At 33.2% G+C, this 21,589-nt stretch overlaps 1 protein-coding gene and 1 long non-coding RNA gene across 2 annotated transcripts; one reads left to right on the top strand and one right to left on the bottom strand.

The window, feature by feature from the left end:
• Window positions 1-11,680: 11,680 nt before the first annotated feature.
• LOC116349427 lies at window positions 11,681-12,147 on the top strand. Its single transcript, XR_004201912.1, has 2 exons — window positions 11,681-11,807; window positions 11,913-12,147. It is a non-coding gene; the product is annotated as an uncharacterized LOC116349427 (long non-coding RNA).
• Window positions 12,148-14,575: 2,428 nt separating this feature from the next.
• Window positions 14,576-21,514, bottom strand: LOC116344437 (nucleoporin NUP188 homolog). Its single transcript, XM_031772989.1, has 9 exons — window positions 21,334-21,514; window positions 20,413-21,231; window positions 19,541-20,075; window positions 18,776-19,474; window positions 18,461-18,708; window positions 16,278-18,384; window positions 16,021-16,172; window positions 15,578-15,797; window positions 14,576-15,470 (listed from the first exon to the last, which is right to left on the bottom strand). Exons 1-9 carry the CDS (start codon window positions 21,363-21,365, stop codon window positions 14,652-14,654), a joined length of 5,631 nt encoding a protein of 1,876 aa, XP_031628849.1. The 5' UTR covers window positions 21,366-21,514; the 3' UTR covers window positions 14,576-14,651.
• Between the last annotated feature and the right edge of the window lie 75 nt (window positions 21,515-21,589).

The raw sequence follows: 21,589 nt of genomic DNA on the forward strand, positions 1-21,589 counted from the left end.
ATTGTCATCAATTTTTCGGTTTTTATCGGTTGCGTTGCGTTCAAGAGCCAATTAATTACGAATTTTAATCGTGTCTAGTCCGCGAAAACCAAGTTCAATACATTGTGATTTGCGTAGCATGTGTGCCGTATTATAATTGAGCCAATAAAATCAACACTTCCATGAATAGGCACAAAGGCACAAAAAAAACTAAACAAACAAACAAACAAACAAAACCGAATCAAAGTACGCGTGCGCGTATTTGTATTTAATTTCTAACACCGTACATGCATGTGTGTGACTCACGGTAATTTAGAATGATTTCATTGATCATTTTAATTTGGAAAAGACGCATAGCCATATGACTTAACTGCCAGTTGGTAGCTTAAGCATTTTGCAATACGTGAGACTTTGATTAACGTATTATTTCGGATGGTTTGCAGTGTCAATTGTTTAAAGCATCACATTGAATAGAGCACCTGGTAAAATTTCGCACATAAATAATTCGGTGCGTTTTATTTGCTTCCGCTAATTGACTGACCGTTGCTAAAATTATTTTATTGATTAACAGCCAAATAAATTAATCGACCAAACATCCTTGCTGCGGGCAATCGAAAGAGATTCGTATTCCAACACAAAAGTGACCAACTTTCCAATGTATCATTGGAGTTTGCATTAAGCGTCAATTGTTTAAAAAAAAGTGTCGGTAGTTCACAGGTTCAAAATACACTTCATTCGATGACATGATGAAATTTCCAGTGAAAATAATGAAATCAACCCATTAAAAATTGCGTTTTCACAATTGCAGAAAATTATTTCGTTTTTCAGAGAAAATGAAATCGAATTATGAATCAACAAAAAAAAAATCAATAGCCAATCAAATACTTGACGATCAACATGTTTGCTTCATGAAGCAGTCTATTCATACAAAATTCAAGAGTTAATTGCGATTGCCGCTAATGATTATGCGAACAAAATTGCATAGTAATAAAAATTCATTTGTGCAGTCAGTGCAATTGATGAACGATTAGCAATGGACGCGGTTGTACGATTTATTATACCATGCCATGGTAACCATGACAATAGACTCGGAAATGGTTCGTGTGAAGAAAGTCATAATTTTGCATAAATATGCCATAAATGGTCATCAGATGATGAATTATTTGAAAACATTGAGATGTAAATTTATGAATTTCGGCGATAACCTCTAGCGCCATTGCGCTTAAATCGTACATCTTTTCATTAAGTGGTTTGTTTGTTTGCGAGCGCATACCAATTATTAGATTTATGCTTTTATTAGATCATTGTCGATGCCATTCTTCGCTGGTATTAATGTATCTTTGTTAAATTGACACTCGCGTCTCACCTTCTCACTATCATATGTTTCTTATTAATCAGCTTATTGTCGAATTAATTAATCCGATTCAAGAGAATGGGCGAATATTTCACGCGTAAACAAATCCCATATGATAAATTCTTATCACCGATCTTTTTTTCGACTTTGATTCAGTTCATTAGAGTCAGGATGCAATCATTTGTTGATTGTTGGCGTCATTTCGATCTTTTTTTCTTTATATTTGAAAGGAATAATGAATGCCGTCCAATGATGGCGGTTACCTTTACCCGATCATTTCAATTAATACATTTTCAAACAGATAGCAAAATACTTTGTTGCATGATGTGAGTGTGTTTTGTTTAAAGGAAATAAGTTGCTTGTCATTCACATAAAAAAATCTATTATCAGCGATCATATTAATTACACTTAGATCAGTTTTAGCACTTGTGACTGATGAAATTTGCATGAAATGACTAAAAACATTTTTTAAAAAATCAAACTAAACTACCGTATGTAATTTATTTAAAAATAAATAAAGTGACGGATCTTTTGTTCTCACTCGCAAATCTTATTTAATGGGCAATTAAGAAATCAAAAAATTCAAAAAAATTCCTGTAATTTTCAAAAACAAAAACCATTCACAAACAAAATCATTTGTGAACTAATTCAATTGAAATCATAAAGAAGAAGAAAAAAACTTCCCGCCAAAATGTATTTTTAGCCATCAAAATTTATGTTGATAACATTGAACTTGATCAATCTGCGGAAAATACAAATTACCTTTTTTGGAGCAAAAACAAATGAAATGTGACTCATTCAGATGGCATGCCAATGCATTCACTGGAAATGATTACGAAATATTGGTATTATTCATTTTTGCATAAATTTGACCAGATAAACAGCAACAACAGCCAATCGATTTCAGTTGAAGGACAAAAATCCATGAAATTGATGAATGTTGTGATGAAATTCAAAACATTTTGTCGTTGAAATTTTAAATTGACATGTGTAAATTGGTACTACTTACATTTTGTGTAAATGATGGTTTATTCAAATTGGTGCCCATGGCGCCCAGTTCAACAATTGCGCACAATGTGTGTGCTATTGATATGTAAATAAATTGAATCGAAAAATGTCTTTTAATTGCTCTATTTTATGTTTGTCGTGGCTCCAAAATGGAAAATGTTCAGCATCAGATCAGTAGCTGATCCATTAGAATGTTATAAATGTTCAAATCTATCATCATTGTGTACTTTCGTAACCTTTTATTTATTCAAATATTCCTGAATAAAGCGTATTATATACGATTATCGGCTGTAATAATTAACGAAATGACTGACGTAAAACGGCAAATTTTATCACATATTGATCAATCCATCGAATGTGATATAACCGTTTCGTATCGAAATACTAGATTGATGTTTTAATTCGTTGCTTCGATGTTGAACTTCTTCTGCCAAATATGACAGCAAATGGCTTACACGAGTGCCAATTAAAAACTGGATCCAAACCGAAATTTCGATTAACTTTGAAGAGGTTCCGGCAAATTTTTCGATGAACACAAAAAACGGAATTAATTCATGATGTGAGATTGATTTTCTAATCAATTTCAATAGAAAAGAATATAAGTTGGAATGACATTTAGAAGAGAAAATAAAAAAAGACTTTGATGTAATGTTTCCAATTCGCCCACAAGTCAATTCAAAACAATAAGAACAACTTAGTAAATTTTTGTTTGACACATAATGGCACCAATTTTTTTCCTACACATTGCACTCTTCAGTTCGTTTCACAGCCGTTCCAATTCTGATTAATGCTTATAAGAGCCATCATAAATATTTTGGTTTAATTATGTCAAATACTGAATTCAGAATGATAAACAAATTCGCAAAGAAAAAAAAAACGGTGTATGACGCCAATGGAATTGACAGCCTTTTAGCAGCAACGATGCACGCGCACGAGGCACAATTCAATTCGATTTTCTTTTGCATTGAATGAGATAAAAAACACGACAAAATATCATCGTTTATATTTTTTTTAATGAATTCTTGGTGTATATATTGAATTGATGCGTTGATGGTTGTGCTGTCTTATTCATTTAATGATTGGATATTTGTATATAAAATATGCATGTGCGCACGCTCAATCATAGACAAAAAAAAAACGATGGAAACCCATGCAGATAGACAAAAACATTGAATGTTTATAATGAAGTGTATATCAATATCGTTTTGACAAATGAGTCGAATATAAGATTGCAGCCTGTTGCCAGTTTGATATTGAAAAAAAAATCTCATAACACACACACACATGCACACAACCACAACCGAAAACTCGATTGCATAATAAAATACAATCTATAGCCGCGCTTCGCTCGATATTCAAGAAGAATAATCAGAAACAAATCGATTGTGTACATACGTGTGTCATTCTCGAAACTTTGTACACTATGTGTGAATAGAAAATGCAAGTGAATATAATAATTCATGTGGCACCATGTCATTCTGAAGCCACGATGAAGATGAAACTGGTTACAAATGCATTCCAGCAACTAGTGTCATTGCGAAACACTCACAATTTACTATCATAAACAAATTGTTGTGTTTAGACTAAAAAAAAATTCTTGACTTTGTCGTGCTGATGCATCGCGCGTACACACTTCCAATATGAATTCCGTAAGATTTTTTTTATTACCAGTAATGTTTTGCACATGTTTTTTCTTCGTTCCAAATGATACTAGTTATTAGAATTAAACGCTTTCAATGATGAAATCTGTACAAATAGTGAGTTAATGAATTTGTTTATTCATGGTTTTTTTTCGCGATCCAATGTTAATGCTTTTCATTAAAACCAAAATAAATTCATTTCTAAGCAAATCTGCGGGACTTTATCACGACTATAGTCTCAACGATGATTTGGTCATTTGTTCCACATTTTTGTTTTATTTGCATATAAACAACGAACGGAGAAAAATACGTGCTGGTAGGAAAATAGCCACCAAATGTTCAATAATTTAGTGACGTGACAAGTCGACGATATTGTTGTGACCAATGTACGTAGACGAAAAAAAATGCGCGTAATATATGCATAAATTCGTGAATCGATGCCCATTAAAAATCCTACCTTTACGCGATGTAAAGTGTTGTGAAAAACACACACTCACATACCGAGTTTTAAGAGAGAACGAGAGCGACAAAAGAAATGATAATGACGAAAAAGAAGAGGAAAAAACCCGAGCAAAATTTGTTGAGTTCTTATGCAATCGATCGTGCTTAAAACTCCCGTATTTATTCACACGTCGCATTGAGCACAAGAGTTGTTGGCTTCACTATGAAAAAAAGATTCACTTTGATTGGAAATTCTCTTTGGTTTTCTTTTTGTTTTGAGTACATTCATTGGGTACGTATGAGAGTGAGAAAGAGACACACAGAAAAAAGAAATCGAACAAGCGCCGCTGCAAGGTCACTGTAAAAGTTGAACGAACCCAACTCATCGATAGGTTGTTTTCGTACTAATTTTTGGTCTTATCGTTGACTTATATCATGGCACACATCGGTGAAATTTTTCGGTGACTGTTTTTTTTATCGATTTCACACAGCATTGGCAATTCGATCGATGATGAGCAAAACCACACAACCACGTGTACATTGTACAACTTTTCCGCCCCAAAACTAATGTAGATTATATCATCAATCACCGAACCATTTTAATAAAATGATTTTATCAACGATAGTAAAAACACCATACCATTCAGTTGTGTACCGATCAGAGCTGGGCACGAACATTAATGACCGTCTATGATCGGCCGTTCGTATAAGTTTATTTTTTCGTTAATCGTTCGTTCGTCGAAATTATTAATGGTCGGTCGGTCGTACATTTTAATTTCTACAAACGATCGACCGACCACAAAAAAGTGTTATTTCCATTTGTGATCGTTCCCAGCTCTGGTGGCGATGCAATAAATTATCTCAATTTAATTAAGATTTGACAAAAAAAACAATAAACTTGAACATTTGCGAATTTTGAAGTTCGTATGCTGACTCATGCCATAAAATGTATGAACGAAAACAAAACTGATGAAAATTGAGCGACTGGCATAATGCCTATTGAATGTAGCAAACCGAAAATATATGAAACAAAAATTGTCGGGTCGCCATGAAAATTAAAAAAAAAAAAACGCTAAAATTACACCAACGAAATCAAACCGAGCATTATGGTGGTAAAGAAAAAAATTATCATCGAATACTCGAGAAGGTCTTATCTAACCAATTTACCTTTTAGCCAGCTTTGCAAACAAATTCGTGGAATGTTATTTAAGTTAAAAATATTTCAATGTCGATTGGCTATCAAAAATGTCGCCGCTAGTTCTTTATCATTCGATTGTTGATTAGAAACTTTATTTCAGCATGTAAATGTCAAAAATTTGTTAGACTAGTTTAAATCGTTTGTATTTGTTTTTTTTTTTATTTGTGTTAATTTCAAATTGTTCGTCATTCTTTGATATGCGCATAGTTATAAATTGACATCCTTAAACTATAATCATGCAGAATCACAAACATAACATTTTATAAGGATTGAAAATCGCTGTGGTCATTTTTCTTTTGATCAAGGGTTTTGGGTTGGACAAGACCTTGAGTGCTAACCAAAGTAAATGTCAATAGTACGTCATTTATTGTGTAAACAAAAGATGGGAAATGCGAATTGAACCTCTTTTGGTTCATCCAAAGTATGAGCATCATTTTTTATCCTAGGGGCTTTTAAGTATATACATTTTGCAAAATATACACAAATATTCTAGACCAAGAACCACTCTAACAAGTAACTTTTTTTTTGCTTTATGTCAGAAAACTATATTGAACCATGCAGCTAGACATACACTAAACAAATAATTTTACGTCTGTCATTACAGCCACCCACTTCGCGAAATCTGCACAATTATTCGCGGATAGAAAACACATCAATTAATAAAGCGAGCTGCATGTTTGATTTTCTGGAATATATTTTTTCTTTGCTCAAAGATTCTTCGATTAAAATTTCTGCATGAATTTCCGCATTGTTTACAAAATCTGCATGAATGAATTATGTAAAAAAAACTATCAACTTTTTTGTCAGCTTTATGTCTGAAATTTTAAACATCGATTTTTTATCATAAAATAACACTAAATTATGAAAATCTAAACTTAAATACACATATTTATTGTTTTCTGCATAAACAAAATTACATGTAATGAAATATTCAATTGTGGTCTTCGCATTGATCTTGGCTTTGGTATAAATAATAAATTTATTATTTTCTTTTTAATGTTAAACATTTTTTTTCGTATGCGAAAAGGCTGAGTTGGCAACGGGAATGAAGAAAATATTCTCAAAGTCAAGTAAGATTTCCTTTTTGTTCAAGTTAACTGAATCAAAGATGATATAGTCTATGCAATTATAATTCCTACCTATATATAGGTACCAAATACGTGCCATTTTATTGGAAAATAGACTTGCCAAGTTTGCCAGTCAATCAAAAAGATCTTAATGCTGCCGAGGCTTCTTATAATTTTTCAAATTTTATGACTAAGTGAATAACCGTCAATTTAACAATATAGCATCTGTCAATTGAACCAAATTGATTTCTGTTATTTAGATGTTGCGAAACACCAAGCCAGGCTTTTTTGGCAAAGCGCGAAAGATCCAAAATCAAAAATGAATTAAACTGGGATTGAATATGAAATACGGTTTAAATCGTTCACTTGGTTAGTCATATAATAATGAACGTTGGTAAGTATATATGGCGCATTTCTCATAATGTTTTTTTCATATTGCTTATTGCTTGTATATATATTCCCTAAAGGAAAAATGATAAAAACGAAATTGAAGATATTGCAAAAACTTTGCATGATATTCATAATAATCCGTAAGTTAAATTTTTCATTGTAAACACAAATTTCATATACAATATAGTGATTATTCTACTAGGTCCACAGCAGCTGAGAAAATTAGTAGTGTTTTTTTATATTTGACAGCCTAATAGTAAAACTGAAATGGAAGAACTTGAGCGTAGAAACATGATGCAAATTCTTCAGCGTATATAGAGAACTTTCAAATTTTAGAACAAAAAGAGTTTGTAAAAAACTGAGGGCAAAAACACATTATATCGATTACTTGTTTTTTCCCGCAGGCTGGATATGTCGTGTTTTTGCTCTCAATTTTGTATATAGTTTTTTTCCTCGCAACAATCGGGATCTTGTTTTTACGCCGAAAAATTGATTTTTTTATACGCGTGTGATACGACAGTGTCATTCCAGCGGTCTTCCGTGTGTTTCATACAAGCCTCCCATGTAAATGTTAAAAAATGGCGAAAAATGAAAAAAATAATTAAATTTTTTTTCTTCAATTCTCAAATACTACTCAACTTTCTGTATCATCTGGTGAAATCGCATTCCTTATCATCCAAATCATGATCTGGATTTTTTTCACTTTTGGAGTCCTCTATACCGAGTCTCCGAGAGTTTCATATAAGCTTGCTATGTGATACCCATTGAATACTGACCAAATGCCAATCGTGATTTTGATGATATGGAATGCGATTTTTTTCATTCTGATTTCATTAGGTGATACAGAAAGTTGAGTAGTATTTGAGAATTGAAGAGAAAAAATTTAATTATTTTTTTCATTTTTCGCGATTTTTTTATCATCTACATGATCGTAGATATATGGTCCGCCTCGCTCATAAAAAAATCCGTTTTTTCGGTTTAAAAACAAAACTCCGATTGTTGCGGGCAAAAGAACTATAGACAAACTTGAGAGCAAAAACACGACATATCGCTTATTCACTTTTGCTCTGATTTTGCGTATGTCGTGGTTTTACTCTCAACTTTGTGTGTTGAATTTTTGCTCTCGATTATGATATGTGGTATTGTTTTACTCCAAACAAAAATACATGCTATTTTTACGCATAAGAAAATTAAGTGTTGATTTTACTATCAGGCTGTCGTTTGTCAAGATTTACATAATCTCTTATTATATACGAAAGTTGTAAACACATTGTCAAATGCAAAAAGAGCAAAAAATTTAAAAAAATAAATTCAATTTGAACATTATTTCTAAGTTATTCCAATTAAGCAATGAGTTTTACTTGTGTCGTCAACTTTCAAACTGTTATTATCTTCGAAATTATCGCAAAAAAAATTATTTGTTCATTTTTGTTGCGTCGATTCGAAAATGATAATATGTTCGTATTAAAAAGTTTGAATTGTTTTTGCATTTTAAGTCATTTTTTTCAATTATTTTTCCTAACAAAAAAGTCTCGAGGATGCAACAGATATGATGATTGTAAATTTTCATCATTCAGTTCAAGTATTAAAATGTTTTTATTTATTTTTTCAAAATTTCATCATTAAAATATTTTCGGGATTATACAATTTCGGAATTATATTATATATTATATTATATTATTGATTGCTATAGAATAAAAACAGCGTATGAATTTCATACTATGAAAAGGTTGCATTTCAAAGCGAAACACCGTCATACAAAATACAGCAAAAAATGTATCTAAAAACAACCTTTGGTGTGCGACCGTATCATACGCTGTATTTATTCTAGAGAATTCAATTGGAATATACTACAACCAGAATATATTTAGTGTACCTTCTAAATTAGAAGAATAAATACAAAATTTGGTCGCCTACATTTTCTACTATTGACCAAATTGTATTGAAATCACAACTAGGTATGTCACACACGAATTTGATTTCGGTATTTTAAAAAAATAATTCATTGGCATATTTTTCCTATTTTGCTAGATAAAAACTATCAATAAAATGAAACAACACCAAAACAAACCAATCAATTAATCCAAATTGAACTTTAAAAAAAACAACATATGTGTACGATTACACCGTTTAAGTCAGCTGATCAAAATGATAAATACCGCAGAGGGCGAATAAATTTGAGAGAAAAAATGTTTGGTACGTATGATATTCATTTGCCTCGAATCTTGGATGAATCCGAAAAAAATTATCATTGAACCGGTACTCTATTTGCATTCCATTTCGTTGTTTATTGAAAAAGTTGATGTCAATCGAATTGATCCACTTTGATTCAAAGAAGATGAAGAAGAAAAAAACCCGCGACGAGTTTACGATAAGAGCTTTGAACCGCACAATACTGATTATAATATTGCGACTAATAAACAGTAATCCAAGCTGTGTATCCTCGAATTGGCGCCGAAATCAATTCACTCTAAGCAATCTAACCGAACCGGAGAAAAAAAAGCAATAAACTGATGAACTTCAAACTAAAACGCAAAAAAGAACAAATCAACTAAAAACAAATCATATTTCAATCATTTATTTATTTATTTTGTTCGGCTCCAACTTTATCTTCTTCTTCGCTTAGAATTGGCAAAAAACATATTCGTGTGTATAGCAAAACAATGACACATTTTCAAACAATCAACGACTTAACGTGGTATGTGATTGGCCGTCGAACGAACGAGAAAAAAAAACCATATACGATATTTAAAACAAAAGATATCCATACGGTATGTATTTTACGATGGTTGTGCAACTCATGAATTCAAGCCTCACATATAGAATTGACATTCATTCATTCATGTAAGCCCCATAAAAATAAAAATGTGCTTGGCAAAGCACAGGCAGACACTTAGAGCAGTAACAGATAAAATAGTGATGAGATGCAGAAAATGCCATTGATTACGATTCAAAGTAGTTTTTTTTTTCTTTTTCATCTTCTTCATACATTTTTTGTTGTTGTTTTAAATCTTGGCTGATCATAAAACTGTAATGACAAATAACATGCGGAGGCCGAAAGGTTGGTGTGTGCGCTGCGCTCTATGTATAATGCGCCGGTTTAATAAAGATAATGCGATTGCTTTGTATTGCCTTTTTTATGAGGACTGTATTTGCATTTTGGCTGAAATTTGATTGAAAAAAAATCACATTCATTATATTATTTAGAATTAGATCATCAAGTGAATCGTAATTCGTAAAATTACAGTCTACATAATTTGCATATTTTTTTTTGTAATTCTTAATTAATAATTCTGATTTTACGAATATCTTGCACGCGGAAGAACCGATTTAATTATGAAGAATATTGCATTTGTCTCCGATAAATGAGTCATCCAAAATCAATCGACATTTTTGTATCATAGGTTTATTAGTATCCGTCTTACATTAATAATGAACCGCACGTAGTACATTCGAAAAAAAAAACGTTGTCGTCATGCCCATGCCATTCGGATCGCAATTTTTACGTAAGCCATGTATGTTTGACTTAATTTTTCAAGTCCAAGTGCAAAAGACAAAACCATTTTGCTGATATTATTAATTAACGCACACCGAATTCAAACCAAATCCGAAAGCCAAAAGACGCTTTGAAACGAAAGAAAAATTTTGGAACTTAATTACAATGACAACATTTGCTATGTATGCATGTTAATGGAGCAAAGAACGATTATATGCTCGCGTGCTGTTTATTACGACGGCCATGCGAATTCCGATCTATGAACATCTCTCATTGTCAAAACAGCAAATCGAACGATTCAATGTTTTGTATTTCACAATATGCACACCATTCTCAACCATTCGTCGTCCACATTCTAATTAACGAAACACACAAAATTACATGAAACATTTTTAAAATCAAATAAAAACGCCATTCGATCGATGATGAAAAACACACACACACCTTTGCCACTCTAACGGAACACTTTTTTGCCGTCTCAAAATGTTTGAATGATTTATAACATCTTAAAGTAAGAATTTGCGGTTTTTCCGTTGTTTTCATTTTTCATCATTAGATCTTCTATTAATTTAATTCATTAATAGGTGCTATTTGGTGGCAAATAAAGCATTAATTGTTCAAAGTTGTCTATAATAAATATTGACTAAAATAAATGTTGTAAAATATTGTCTTTATATTGGATACCAAGAATACCAAGAATAGCACATTTTGTGAATAAAAATTATTGCTTCTACAAGGTTAAATCTTGAAAAGTAAGCAAAATATGATTATCCAAGGAGATATCACTGTATATTTAGATTAATTTAAATGAACCCAAATTTTGGTTTGATATGTCTAAATGAATTGTATACAAATGCAGTTAGTACTATAATCAAATGAAATGCTGAGCTCACCAAATCAAATGTATTAACATTGTCTCACATTTTGATATAAACGGTTTATAATAAACAGTAAAAGTGTATGTATGCTTAATTAATAAAAAAAACAGTCTCTTACTTTGCCAAATGTTTGCGTGCAAATTGTTTACATTTCTTTTTCTCTGGAAATAAGTGCGCAATATATTGATATCCAATAATTGTATAACGGTTGTGTAGAATGCCTTTCTATAATTCATTCTGTGTTTTACAGCCACTGCAGTAAGTTCAAAATATACGAAAAACATAAAAAGAAAGCGACAAGTTACGCGTACCAAATGGATCCAAACAAAAAGGATGATATGTTGACCCCAAAACAGGTAAATTAAATTGATTTTAATTTAATTTCAATTTTTTGCAATTGGCCTTATTGGACATCAAATTTCAACCAATTTAATTCTATTAGGATCTATTTTTTTAAACAGGAAATTCGTCGTACATGGATATGCCGAGAATGTGGTGGAGCTGGAGTTGGGCCGACATCTCGAGATGTTCATTATAATGCGGGATGCAAAGTTGATCGCTCGAAAGTAATTTTCTCGCCAAAAAAATAATGACACCAAGATGGATGAGAAATAAAACCGCACGGCGCACATACTTCAACTCTTTTATAATTGTCTATCGAAATATGAAATAAATGAAGTATAAATTGAAATAGGATGATTGAGTTTTATTTTATTTTGCTTACTTTTATTCTTTATCTTTCAAGTTCAAACTGAATTGTTGATTGAAATCGTGCTTTGTAAGAACATATATTAAGAATAGAATACAGAAAGTGGAATCAATGTGATATTCTGAATGGAGAATGCGCAATCAAGCAGCTCATGAACAGACAAACGCAGGTGTTCGCAAAATGGTAATTCAAGTTCATTTTACCGAAAATTTATGTTTCAATCTCACTTCCAATGTGGAATACAAAATTTATTGTACATATAATGGTTATTCAGCAGACGTGCTTCGAATTTGAATGAATTTCGTGAAATAAAGCAATACCACAAATATGTGGTTTTTTATGGTGTCGATATCCAATCGATTATCATCCATGAGTGACTTTAAACTGAAGCTGAGTAATCAAAATGGAATTAATTTTGTGTGCACGGTATCAACGACCATTTCATTGTTACGCATTCGATGTCACATGCATTTGTAATCATATCGACCAATCGACCGCATAGTCGATGTTCCTTTGTTTTTGCTTTATTCGCATTGCGCAGTCGATGGAATTTTTTTTATTTTTTAAATCTCAGAATTGATACACAATCATAACTCCGAAATGAAGAGAGAAAAAAATCAATAAAATAACTGTTTGTTATTTTTAGAAGAAGTATGGTTTGTTTGATAACCATGTGAGATTCACCAGACCATTGTTCACAAGATTTAATTCGACGATTTCATATTGCGATGCATTTGAACTTGCCATTGGTATTATTTTTAACTACTGTCTCTCTAGTTCTCTATAGTTCGGTGAGGTTATCGAATTTTTCATTTTTTTCTTATTCGCTTGATCTTAATATCTGCATATTTTATCATATCGCATTAGTAATTAAAACGCAGTTTTTTTAATAGGTTCACACCTGGTTCGTAAAAATCACATAAATCGTATAAATTAATTGTTGCTAATTATGTTGAAATCTATTTTTAAAGCAAAATCATCCAATATATGCGTATTGAAGAAACGTACCTATTGAACATTTGAAATGTTTGCGCGTTTTCCAACCGATTATCTACTAAGTCTTCATGAGCATCATGCCATTTTTTTTGTTGTTGTTGTTGTTTTGCCTTTATTGTTTACTCGCCATCGGCCCTGCACGAAACAAAAGCATATAAAAAAACAACATATGCGAGCTCTTCTATGCGTTGTTCTCTCTTTTTCTTTCTTCATGTCTTAAGAAGAGAGAGAACAAAAGAGAGAGAAAAAGACGAAAAAAACGCCAATTTAGTTTAATGGTCAGGGTTAATGGTATGTATATAATTGTATGCAGTTTCGAATCGATTTATTCGCTCGCGTACTTCTCTTTTCAATGAGAGCCATGTGATCCAAACATACATTGTACTTTTTGCGGTGATGTTGTTGTTTTTGTTCGAGATGCTGATGATGAATGATAAGATGTTTGAAATATTTGGGCATCACAATATTGACACGATCATTATTTTCAGTAGCTTGTCTTGTTACCGCGAATTATCTTAATGTTATTTATATTTTCACACGCCACGCCAGCATATACGCACCATGGCTATTCGATCGAAAACAAAAACAAAACAACACAGAAATCACCAATGATGTTTGCATTCATTGACAATTGTTGTTATGAGCAGCAACAACAGCAGCAGCAACAGCAATAGCAACAGCAACGACGCAGCAGAGCAGTAAGACGAAAAAAAAATATGTGTCAAAGGCAAAACAGCAACTAAAATTGATGGTGCATTCAATAGACAAATAATGAACGTACTCTCAAGCACATCAATTCCACGTTTAAAATGAATTGAGCAAACAAACCCATTGTTTTTATTCAAATTCAGATCAAGTGCAATTTATAAACATAAACGCGCGTTGCTGTTGATTTTCTTCTTCTTCTTCTTTTTGTTTTGAGTACGGAAGCCCCAAGTGAGTTGAAGTTGAAGATTTAATGGAGCCATTTAGATCGATATCAAGTGGGTAATTTAAAAAAAAATGTGACGACGAATCAATTTGTTGTTTGTAGTATGGTGTTAATCGTGAGCGCCGGCCGATTATCAATTCAACCACACACCACTACCACCCAATTAATTACATGTCATTGCTACCACTCAGCACCTATATTTTATTATGATGTAACTTTTAAGCTGCCATACAAATGAAAAAGCGAAAAAAAAAATAATGCCACTCTCGCGGAGATACGTTTACCTCAAGCACCATTCAAAAGCTAATCATCGCGTTGAGAGCAATTGTAATTGGTTAAATGAGTATTAAAAAAAATTCCTTCAATTGTCAATGAATCGGAAAAATTAAATTACATCAAAAATATTCCATTTTACTTGCATATTCCAAGTTCAAATAAAAAATCACACACACACACACACACACACACATTCCCTTGTATTTTATCAATGTTTTTTTTTGGTATTTTTTCCATTTATTTATTTAGATTATTAGACAAAGTCAATAAAATGTCATCATTCAGTTCTTAATTAATTTTCTCCGTGTGGCAAATGTATCCAAATAAATTCGATAGAAAATGTAAGTAATCCTCTTCAACAAGTTGTACGATGGACTGTTCACAGAATGATGGCTCTTCTGGTTCGAAAAACAATTGAATCTCTTCATGTTCATCGTCAATGACAGTGTTTAATGATCGTCGATGAGTTGCTGGAGTCGATGATGGTAAGTCAAATCGTGGTCCGCTTGATGGTGAACCAATTGGACTATACTGTTGTGTCATATCAAATTTGGGTGATGTTGTGCTCGGTGATTTTTGATTAAGATGCAATTTTCGCATAACACCAATTCGCATTCGATCTGAATTACTGATTGATTTTCGACTGGTCGATGGTTGACGGTTAATCTCTTCGATTTGTTCTTTGGTCAATCCCAACAGTTTATAGCCATGTTTCTTTCGACGCAATGGTTCATCGCGTGCCACTTCTGGTAAGACACGTTTCTTAACAAAATCATAAAATACGGACAATTCCGTGGAAAGTTCACGTTTAATCAACTGTTTTTCACGTTGTGATAAATTAACATCCTTCAATGCAAGCAAACTTTGCGATGCCAATAGGGTTAGCACAAATTCAAGTGCGGTGAAACATAGTTCTGCATCCAAATTGGTTAGGTATTCGTTTGTTGCGGCTGCTGTTGCTGAAACGGTGGACAAGGCCGATATTGATGCTGTATAACTACGACGTCGTTGTACTGGCACCGTACTATTGTTTAACGTTTCATTTGTGGAATTTGTTTTCTTTTCGGCAATGCTGTTCAACGGATGTTCGTCAAATTTAAACTGTTGCTGTTGGACATAGTCAACATTCAATTTAATGAAAGAATTGAAAAAAAAAAAAATCAAAACTAGAAAACAGTTATACAATTTTTTAATTCATAACAAAGGAAACTTACAATATTTAAAGCCTTTGTGAAAATGATGGCAGCGTTCAGAATCGTACCGAATGTGAGTTGTGGCATTGTGGAGCCAACACTAAGTTTCGGTGCGTTAAATTGAATTTCAATCAATGGTGGCCATTTGGCTGGTAAAAATTCGGGATCTGACAGCAATTCCAATAAACTTGGACTGAATGCCATTAAACATTTTGAACAAACCGTTACGATTTCGATCAAACTGAAACAAAATGAAACCAAAACATGTATGCAAAAATATACTAGAAAAAATGTCTTTGAACACTTCAAAAAATTCACGAATTTTAAAAGTCACAATATCGAACCAATTAACATAATAATGACAAGATTTGTAGCTTTTTCATGAATGAAACGATGAAAATGAAGTGTGACAAAGGGTAAAAGAGAAATGCCATGTTAAAAAAAAATAATGATAAAATCCGTACACATTCATCGCTTTGACTTCATCATCGAATGTATCATCGTCTGAGCTATTTTGAACGTCCTTCAAGGTGGCCGTATTGTTTATCAATCTTTTCAAGTGTTTGGGTCGATATAACAATGAAACCGCATGATCCAAAAGCACTTGAACACATCGCTGCAAATGAAGAGAAATGACAGTCAATTTATGAGTGAAAAAGTGTATTCATTCATGTTTCATGGCAGAATAATCGAATTTAAAAGAAAATTCACTGGTACATACCATCAAATTTATCATACTCTGTTGATGCTCCAAACGCCATTGTTTTTCATATGGTACAAGTTCGCTAACAAGTTCCAGTGCATTTTTAATGAGGCGCATCGGTGTTTCGTTGAGTGCATGTTTCGATAACAATATTGAATCCATTAAAAATTCTTCATGAACGCCAACAAATGCGATTACCTCTTTGATGAACAGATGACCATGGCATTGCAATAAATTGTGTACCAATTGAATACCAAGGCTATAAATTGGCCACCATTCGTGTGATTGCCATGTGATTGGATTGGCTGAGGTTGTTGGATTTGATGTTGTTGTTGTCGTTGTTGTTGTTGTTGTTGTTGTAACTGGTACGGTATATGAAGCTTGCATCAATTCTTTTGGTGGTAACAATTTCATCCACAGATAATAGTCCAATTCGCAATACAACAATTGAATGGAGAATCGACTGTTTGTAAATGCAATCAATATATCGAGCATTTCCGATGACAATTTTCGTGCACAATGCAATGGCAATGTTACATGAAGACAGCTCAAAATGCGATTGAACACTCGTTCAGCTTGTAGTAATGTCTCGATGCGTCGAAAGTTTGAATTGTCATTGAAATCTTTCAAAATCACTTTGAATATATTTATCGATAAGATGAATGATAATGTTCGCTTATCGCTTTGTAACTTTCCGCCGGATGCTTTTAATTTGGCTTTCAATTCGGTTTCCGTTTCCATCAGTTCGAAGCATAAAATTTTAATGACCGATTCGACAAATTGCATTGTAATATCTGGATTTTCGCTTAATGTCAATGCAAACAGGTCAATTGATCGAAATGTTATTGCCAAAATTGATTCTTTTGCCCGAATATGCATTTCACGATATGAATCGGCCAATTGACTCAACAACAAATTGATGCTTGGCAAAACGTTGGCCGCATCAAGAACCGATGCGTTCAATGTATGCTTGTAGCTAAACAATAAACTCAAATACAATTCAGCCAATATGATGAATGGTCGCATGTCATCGGTATAATTCAGTCTTTCGGACAATCGTTTCAAACATTGTTCGGCAAAATATTGTAAACTTTCACTGGGCACCTCGATGCCATGACGATCTTTTCGCCGTAAAACGATGACAAATAAATCCTTAAAACTTTGCAAACGACAAAGCCAATCAGGTGTGTCATCGGTGACAATGTCCATTTCAGTCGGAATATCAAGTACATTGTCCACCCAATTGACAAATATGTTCTTGGTAAGGAATCGATCGAGTGTCTTTTTCAAATTTTCGTCAATGTTTTTTGGTTCGGCAATTCGATACAATTCCAAGCCAATCATATTAAATAGCTGCGAATAAACGCGAATCTGTGGCTTGATATTACCAAACAATGGATTCAAAATCGATGGCCAAAAATCTTTTTTACTTAACAATTTTTCAACCAATTGTTGCATACTGTTTTTCCACAACGAATGGAATAGTGACATAATTTGTGTCAGCAGCGATATTTCATCGATCGAATTATCCACAATGATGTTTGCATCTTTGCCCACAAGACACAAATAGTCTTCCATGTAGGTTAGAACTCCTTCTCCAATATCTTTATTCTTTGACACATCACTCGACGATTTTCGATCATCGTAGTTTATTTTGAAAAATGCCTCCGTCATGCCCGGCTGCTTTTCAATGCATGCTTCGACAAATTCCAAAACTCCGATTTTCAATTCATCGCATTCCAATTCATTGTCCAAACGTTCGAGAAATGTGGTCCTAATCTGTGATGGCACCATATCCAAACAGGCAAACAATGACATCTGAAATTCGATGGCAAAACGTCGCAATAAACGACATGACAAAATTGGCAAACGTCGATTGAATATATTTCGCATATATCCAGTCACAACCGGTATAATGTGCTTTGGCTGTGTATAGATCACATTCTCTAATGGTGACATTGTTGTTGGTGGTTTCTCATTTAAACGATATCGAAGACGAAGAATATACATTAAAATGGTCATGCTTAATTGAACGAGCAAATTAAAACTGGTTCGTTCGGTTGTCATCCAATTGGTCTCATTTTGCATTATTTCTTCGATGAAGGAATTTCCCAAGGCCACAATTCTGAATATGGGAGAATGAAAAAATATTTACTCAATCTTATACTATAAATGAAGAAATGTAATTCTTTTTACAGTACCTTAGAAGGGTCAAACCACTGTCCAAGTGCAAAAGGCTGTAAACACAGGTGTTGCGTAAAATGAAGCGGGCTCCACTGTCGTCAGATATTTTCAGTACATAACAAAAATGCTGTAGAATTTGAGCCAATATTTGTTGTCGATCCAGTTCGTTTTCAAAGCGCCAACTTTGAATGTATGGAAATACTTCTCGCAACAAGAAAATCAGTCCAGGCAATTCCAATGATACAGTGCAGTCCATTTGCGATTTCTATTTAATAAAAAATCAATTATTTAAACGGATATGCTTTGAATAACGAAGCGAACAAATTACTAACCGTTGCAAATGCTTTCAAAAATGTCAAATATGCTGTGAGAAATTCGTAGCGACCGGTTACTTTTTCGTACGAAACCAAATAGTATCCAACTAAACCGGTATCAAATCCGCCACCATTTGCGTACTCTTCAAAATTTAATTTATCCGTGGAGCAAAATGGTAAGATGTCCATGTTTATAACTCGCTTGAAAATCTCATTTTGATGCATCGGAACTAATGCAGTGCAAACGTTGAAGCATTGTGCCAATAAATCAACCGGTGGATTTGGTACATCTTTAAATTTTAGAAAAATGTCAAATACCATTTCGGTTGGATGAACCATTTCGCTGGAAATTTCCGATGGATCATTTACTCGACGCAATGCGGCTGCCAAATATTTCAAACCCCAATAAACGCGATTCTTACGCAATGGATCGATTTCTGGGCGTCGAATTAGATCGGTGAGCAATTCATTGATTTCATGATGCAAAGCATCAAAATAATTGACCGACGTCTTCAGACATATTTGAGTTCCGTCCGGTTTATCAAATACCGTCGCCACCGTTCCGGCTGGAATGACATATTGAATTTTTTGACTGAATGGATTAAAATCACGCATCAAAATGAATTCATTTTCATTGAAATCACTTGGTCGTAATAGCGTTCGTTGTGAATTATAGTATTCAGTGTATGCTGGCAAATTTTCAAGCTGCTTTCGAATCTATTTATTAAAAGAAATTGTTTCAATTAGAATAGTTGAAAAAGAAAACTTTTAGCAAAAACTTACGAATGCCGCCGATGAATTATTGGTCGTCGTTAGAGAATGTGCAATCATTGAAAGTGATACAAAATCAATGGGAAAACTTTCGATGGCCGTACGGAATAGTGATTGTGCACCACCTTCGGCATTTGTATAAAATGTTGTGGCAATTGTTGGATTTTTCAGCAGTTCACACAGTAAATCAAAGATGTTTTTGTGCTGTGCAACCGCACGATCACTATCGAAAATCTCACACATGAACGACAATAAATTGTAAACGGTTCGACAGGCGATTAGCGCAGCCAAACTTTGATCGCGAAACATTGTATGGCTTATCATCTTTTGTAAGTAGCCAAATACACCAAGTTTGGTTGCCTTCGTCCCATACTGTTGGAATCTCTGAAATTCAGGATTTTCTGCACGCAATTCAATTAATTGGAAATTCATCAGCATCCACGATAATAGAATTGGACCATGTTCTGGACTTTGATGCAACAGTACTATGTCTTTATCCAAATGTGCAGAAATCTGACGGAGTTTTTCGATATTTGAGGCATTTTGTCTAAAAAAAAGCACAAAATTGGACACAATTCAATTATAACAATTTACTATTTAATTTCAAAGTAAACATGAATAATTCAGTGGGTTAAATATTTCAAGGCCATGAATCTCGTTTTGATCATAAATTTTGTTAAAAATTTAAAAAACTACTACTTTGTACGAAATAAATCTATAGTTTTTCAATCAACGTTGCCAATTTTATGGCATTCACATGCATTCAAGAAAGAATGTATTGTTTTACGCATAAAATAGTGCCGTGTGCCAAAGCCTCAGTAGACATTTTCTTTGACAGCCCGTACAATTTCTTAATTAGAAAAAAAATTAAATCACACACTCACCTATTGTTCCCATCAATAAATTGATTTTCTTCAATACACGACATAAACAAGACCACTTCGCTGTAGGTAATTTTGATGACAAGATCTTTGTGCAAATTATTTCCATTCAAGTCCAAATACGGTTGTTGTTTACCAAACGCATGCTGTTTAAATAGCTCAACAAGAGTCCGAAACTCATCGACTTGAATATGATCTCGGTTGACAATGAGCAAAATAATTTGTAAGATTTCGTTTGTTTCGCGCAATTTGCGTTCGGTCCAAGAGACCAATTTGTTTCGTACGTTGAGCAATTCGGCATGAGTGGTTTTGAATGGAACTGGCTCTCGTATGAGTTCTTTCAGCTGTTCAATATATGAATGTCGTAATTTGGCCAGACCAATTTCTTGAAGAATGTATTCGTATTCATTGGCATACGGATGTGCTTTTGATTGACCTTGTTCCAATAAATTCTTCACAATTTTCAGCAATGTCATTCGTTCAAGTGCATAATAGTCCCAGATGCGATCCAACAGTTTTTCGGTGTTGGTTTCGGTTTTTAAGAAATTTTGTAAATTTTCTATTGAATCACTGTATTCATTATTTAAATAGCATCGCAATATATTCCATGCTTTCTCTTGTGTCACATCCAAATATTGTTTCAGTTTATCGATCAATGGCATTAGATTTGTGTCAATTTTTGTCGATTTTGTAACATCATTTTTTTCACGTTTAACACCATTCAGCAATTCGGTTTGAATGGCTTTCAATTCGTTCAAAACTGTTGGTGTTGGCGTCGCATAATGAATGCCCGAAACGATTTGCCAAACCTTTTTATATTGTCTATTTTTACGGAAAAGAAATAAAAAATTTTGAAATCAATCGAATTGAAATAAACGTTGTGAAATAGCATCATTGAGGTTAGGTCATAAAATTCTAACTTACATTAATTTTGAATCGTTTGCAGCGACCGACATGATTTTAACTAGTTTGAAACTATGCACACAATTTTCCGTGCAAAAAATATCCAATGGCTACTTTAAAGAAAAAACACGAAATAAACTAAAGAATTGATTTTTTTGAGTTTCACACATGAATGTCGGCTTCAAAGCGCCAAACAATCATTGTTTTCTATATTTTGACAGTTGCAGAATGATTGCTGTCAATATGATGGAGAGTATACACAGGGTTGTATACATGA

Source organism: Contarinia nasturtii, unplaced genomic scaffold, assembly GCF_009176525.2.
Source record: "Contarinia nasturtii isolate CC-2019 unplaced genomic scaffold, AAFC_CNas_1.1 Cnas_scaffold_129, whole genome shotgun sequence".
In the NCBI taxonomy this organism is placed as follows: domain Eukaryota; kingdom Metazoa; phylum Arthropoda; class Insecta; order Diptera; family Cecidomyiidae; genus Contarinia; species Contarinia nasturtii.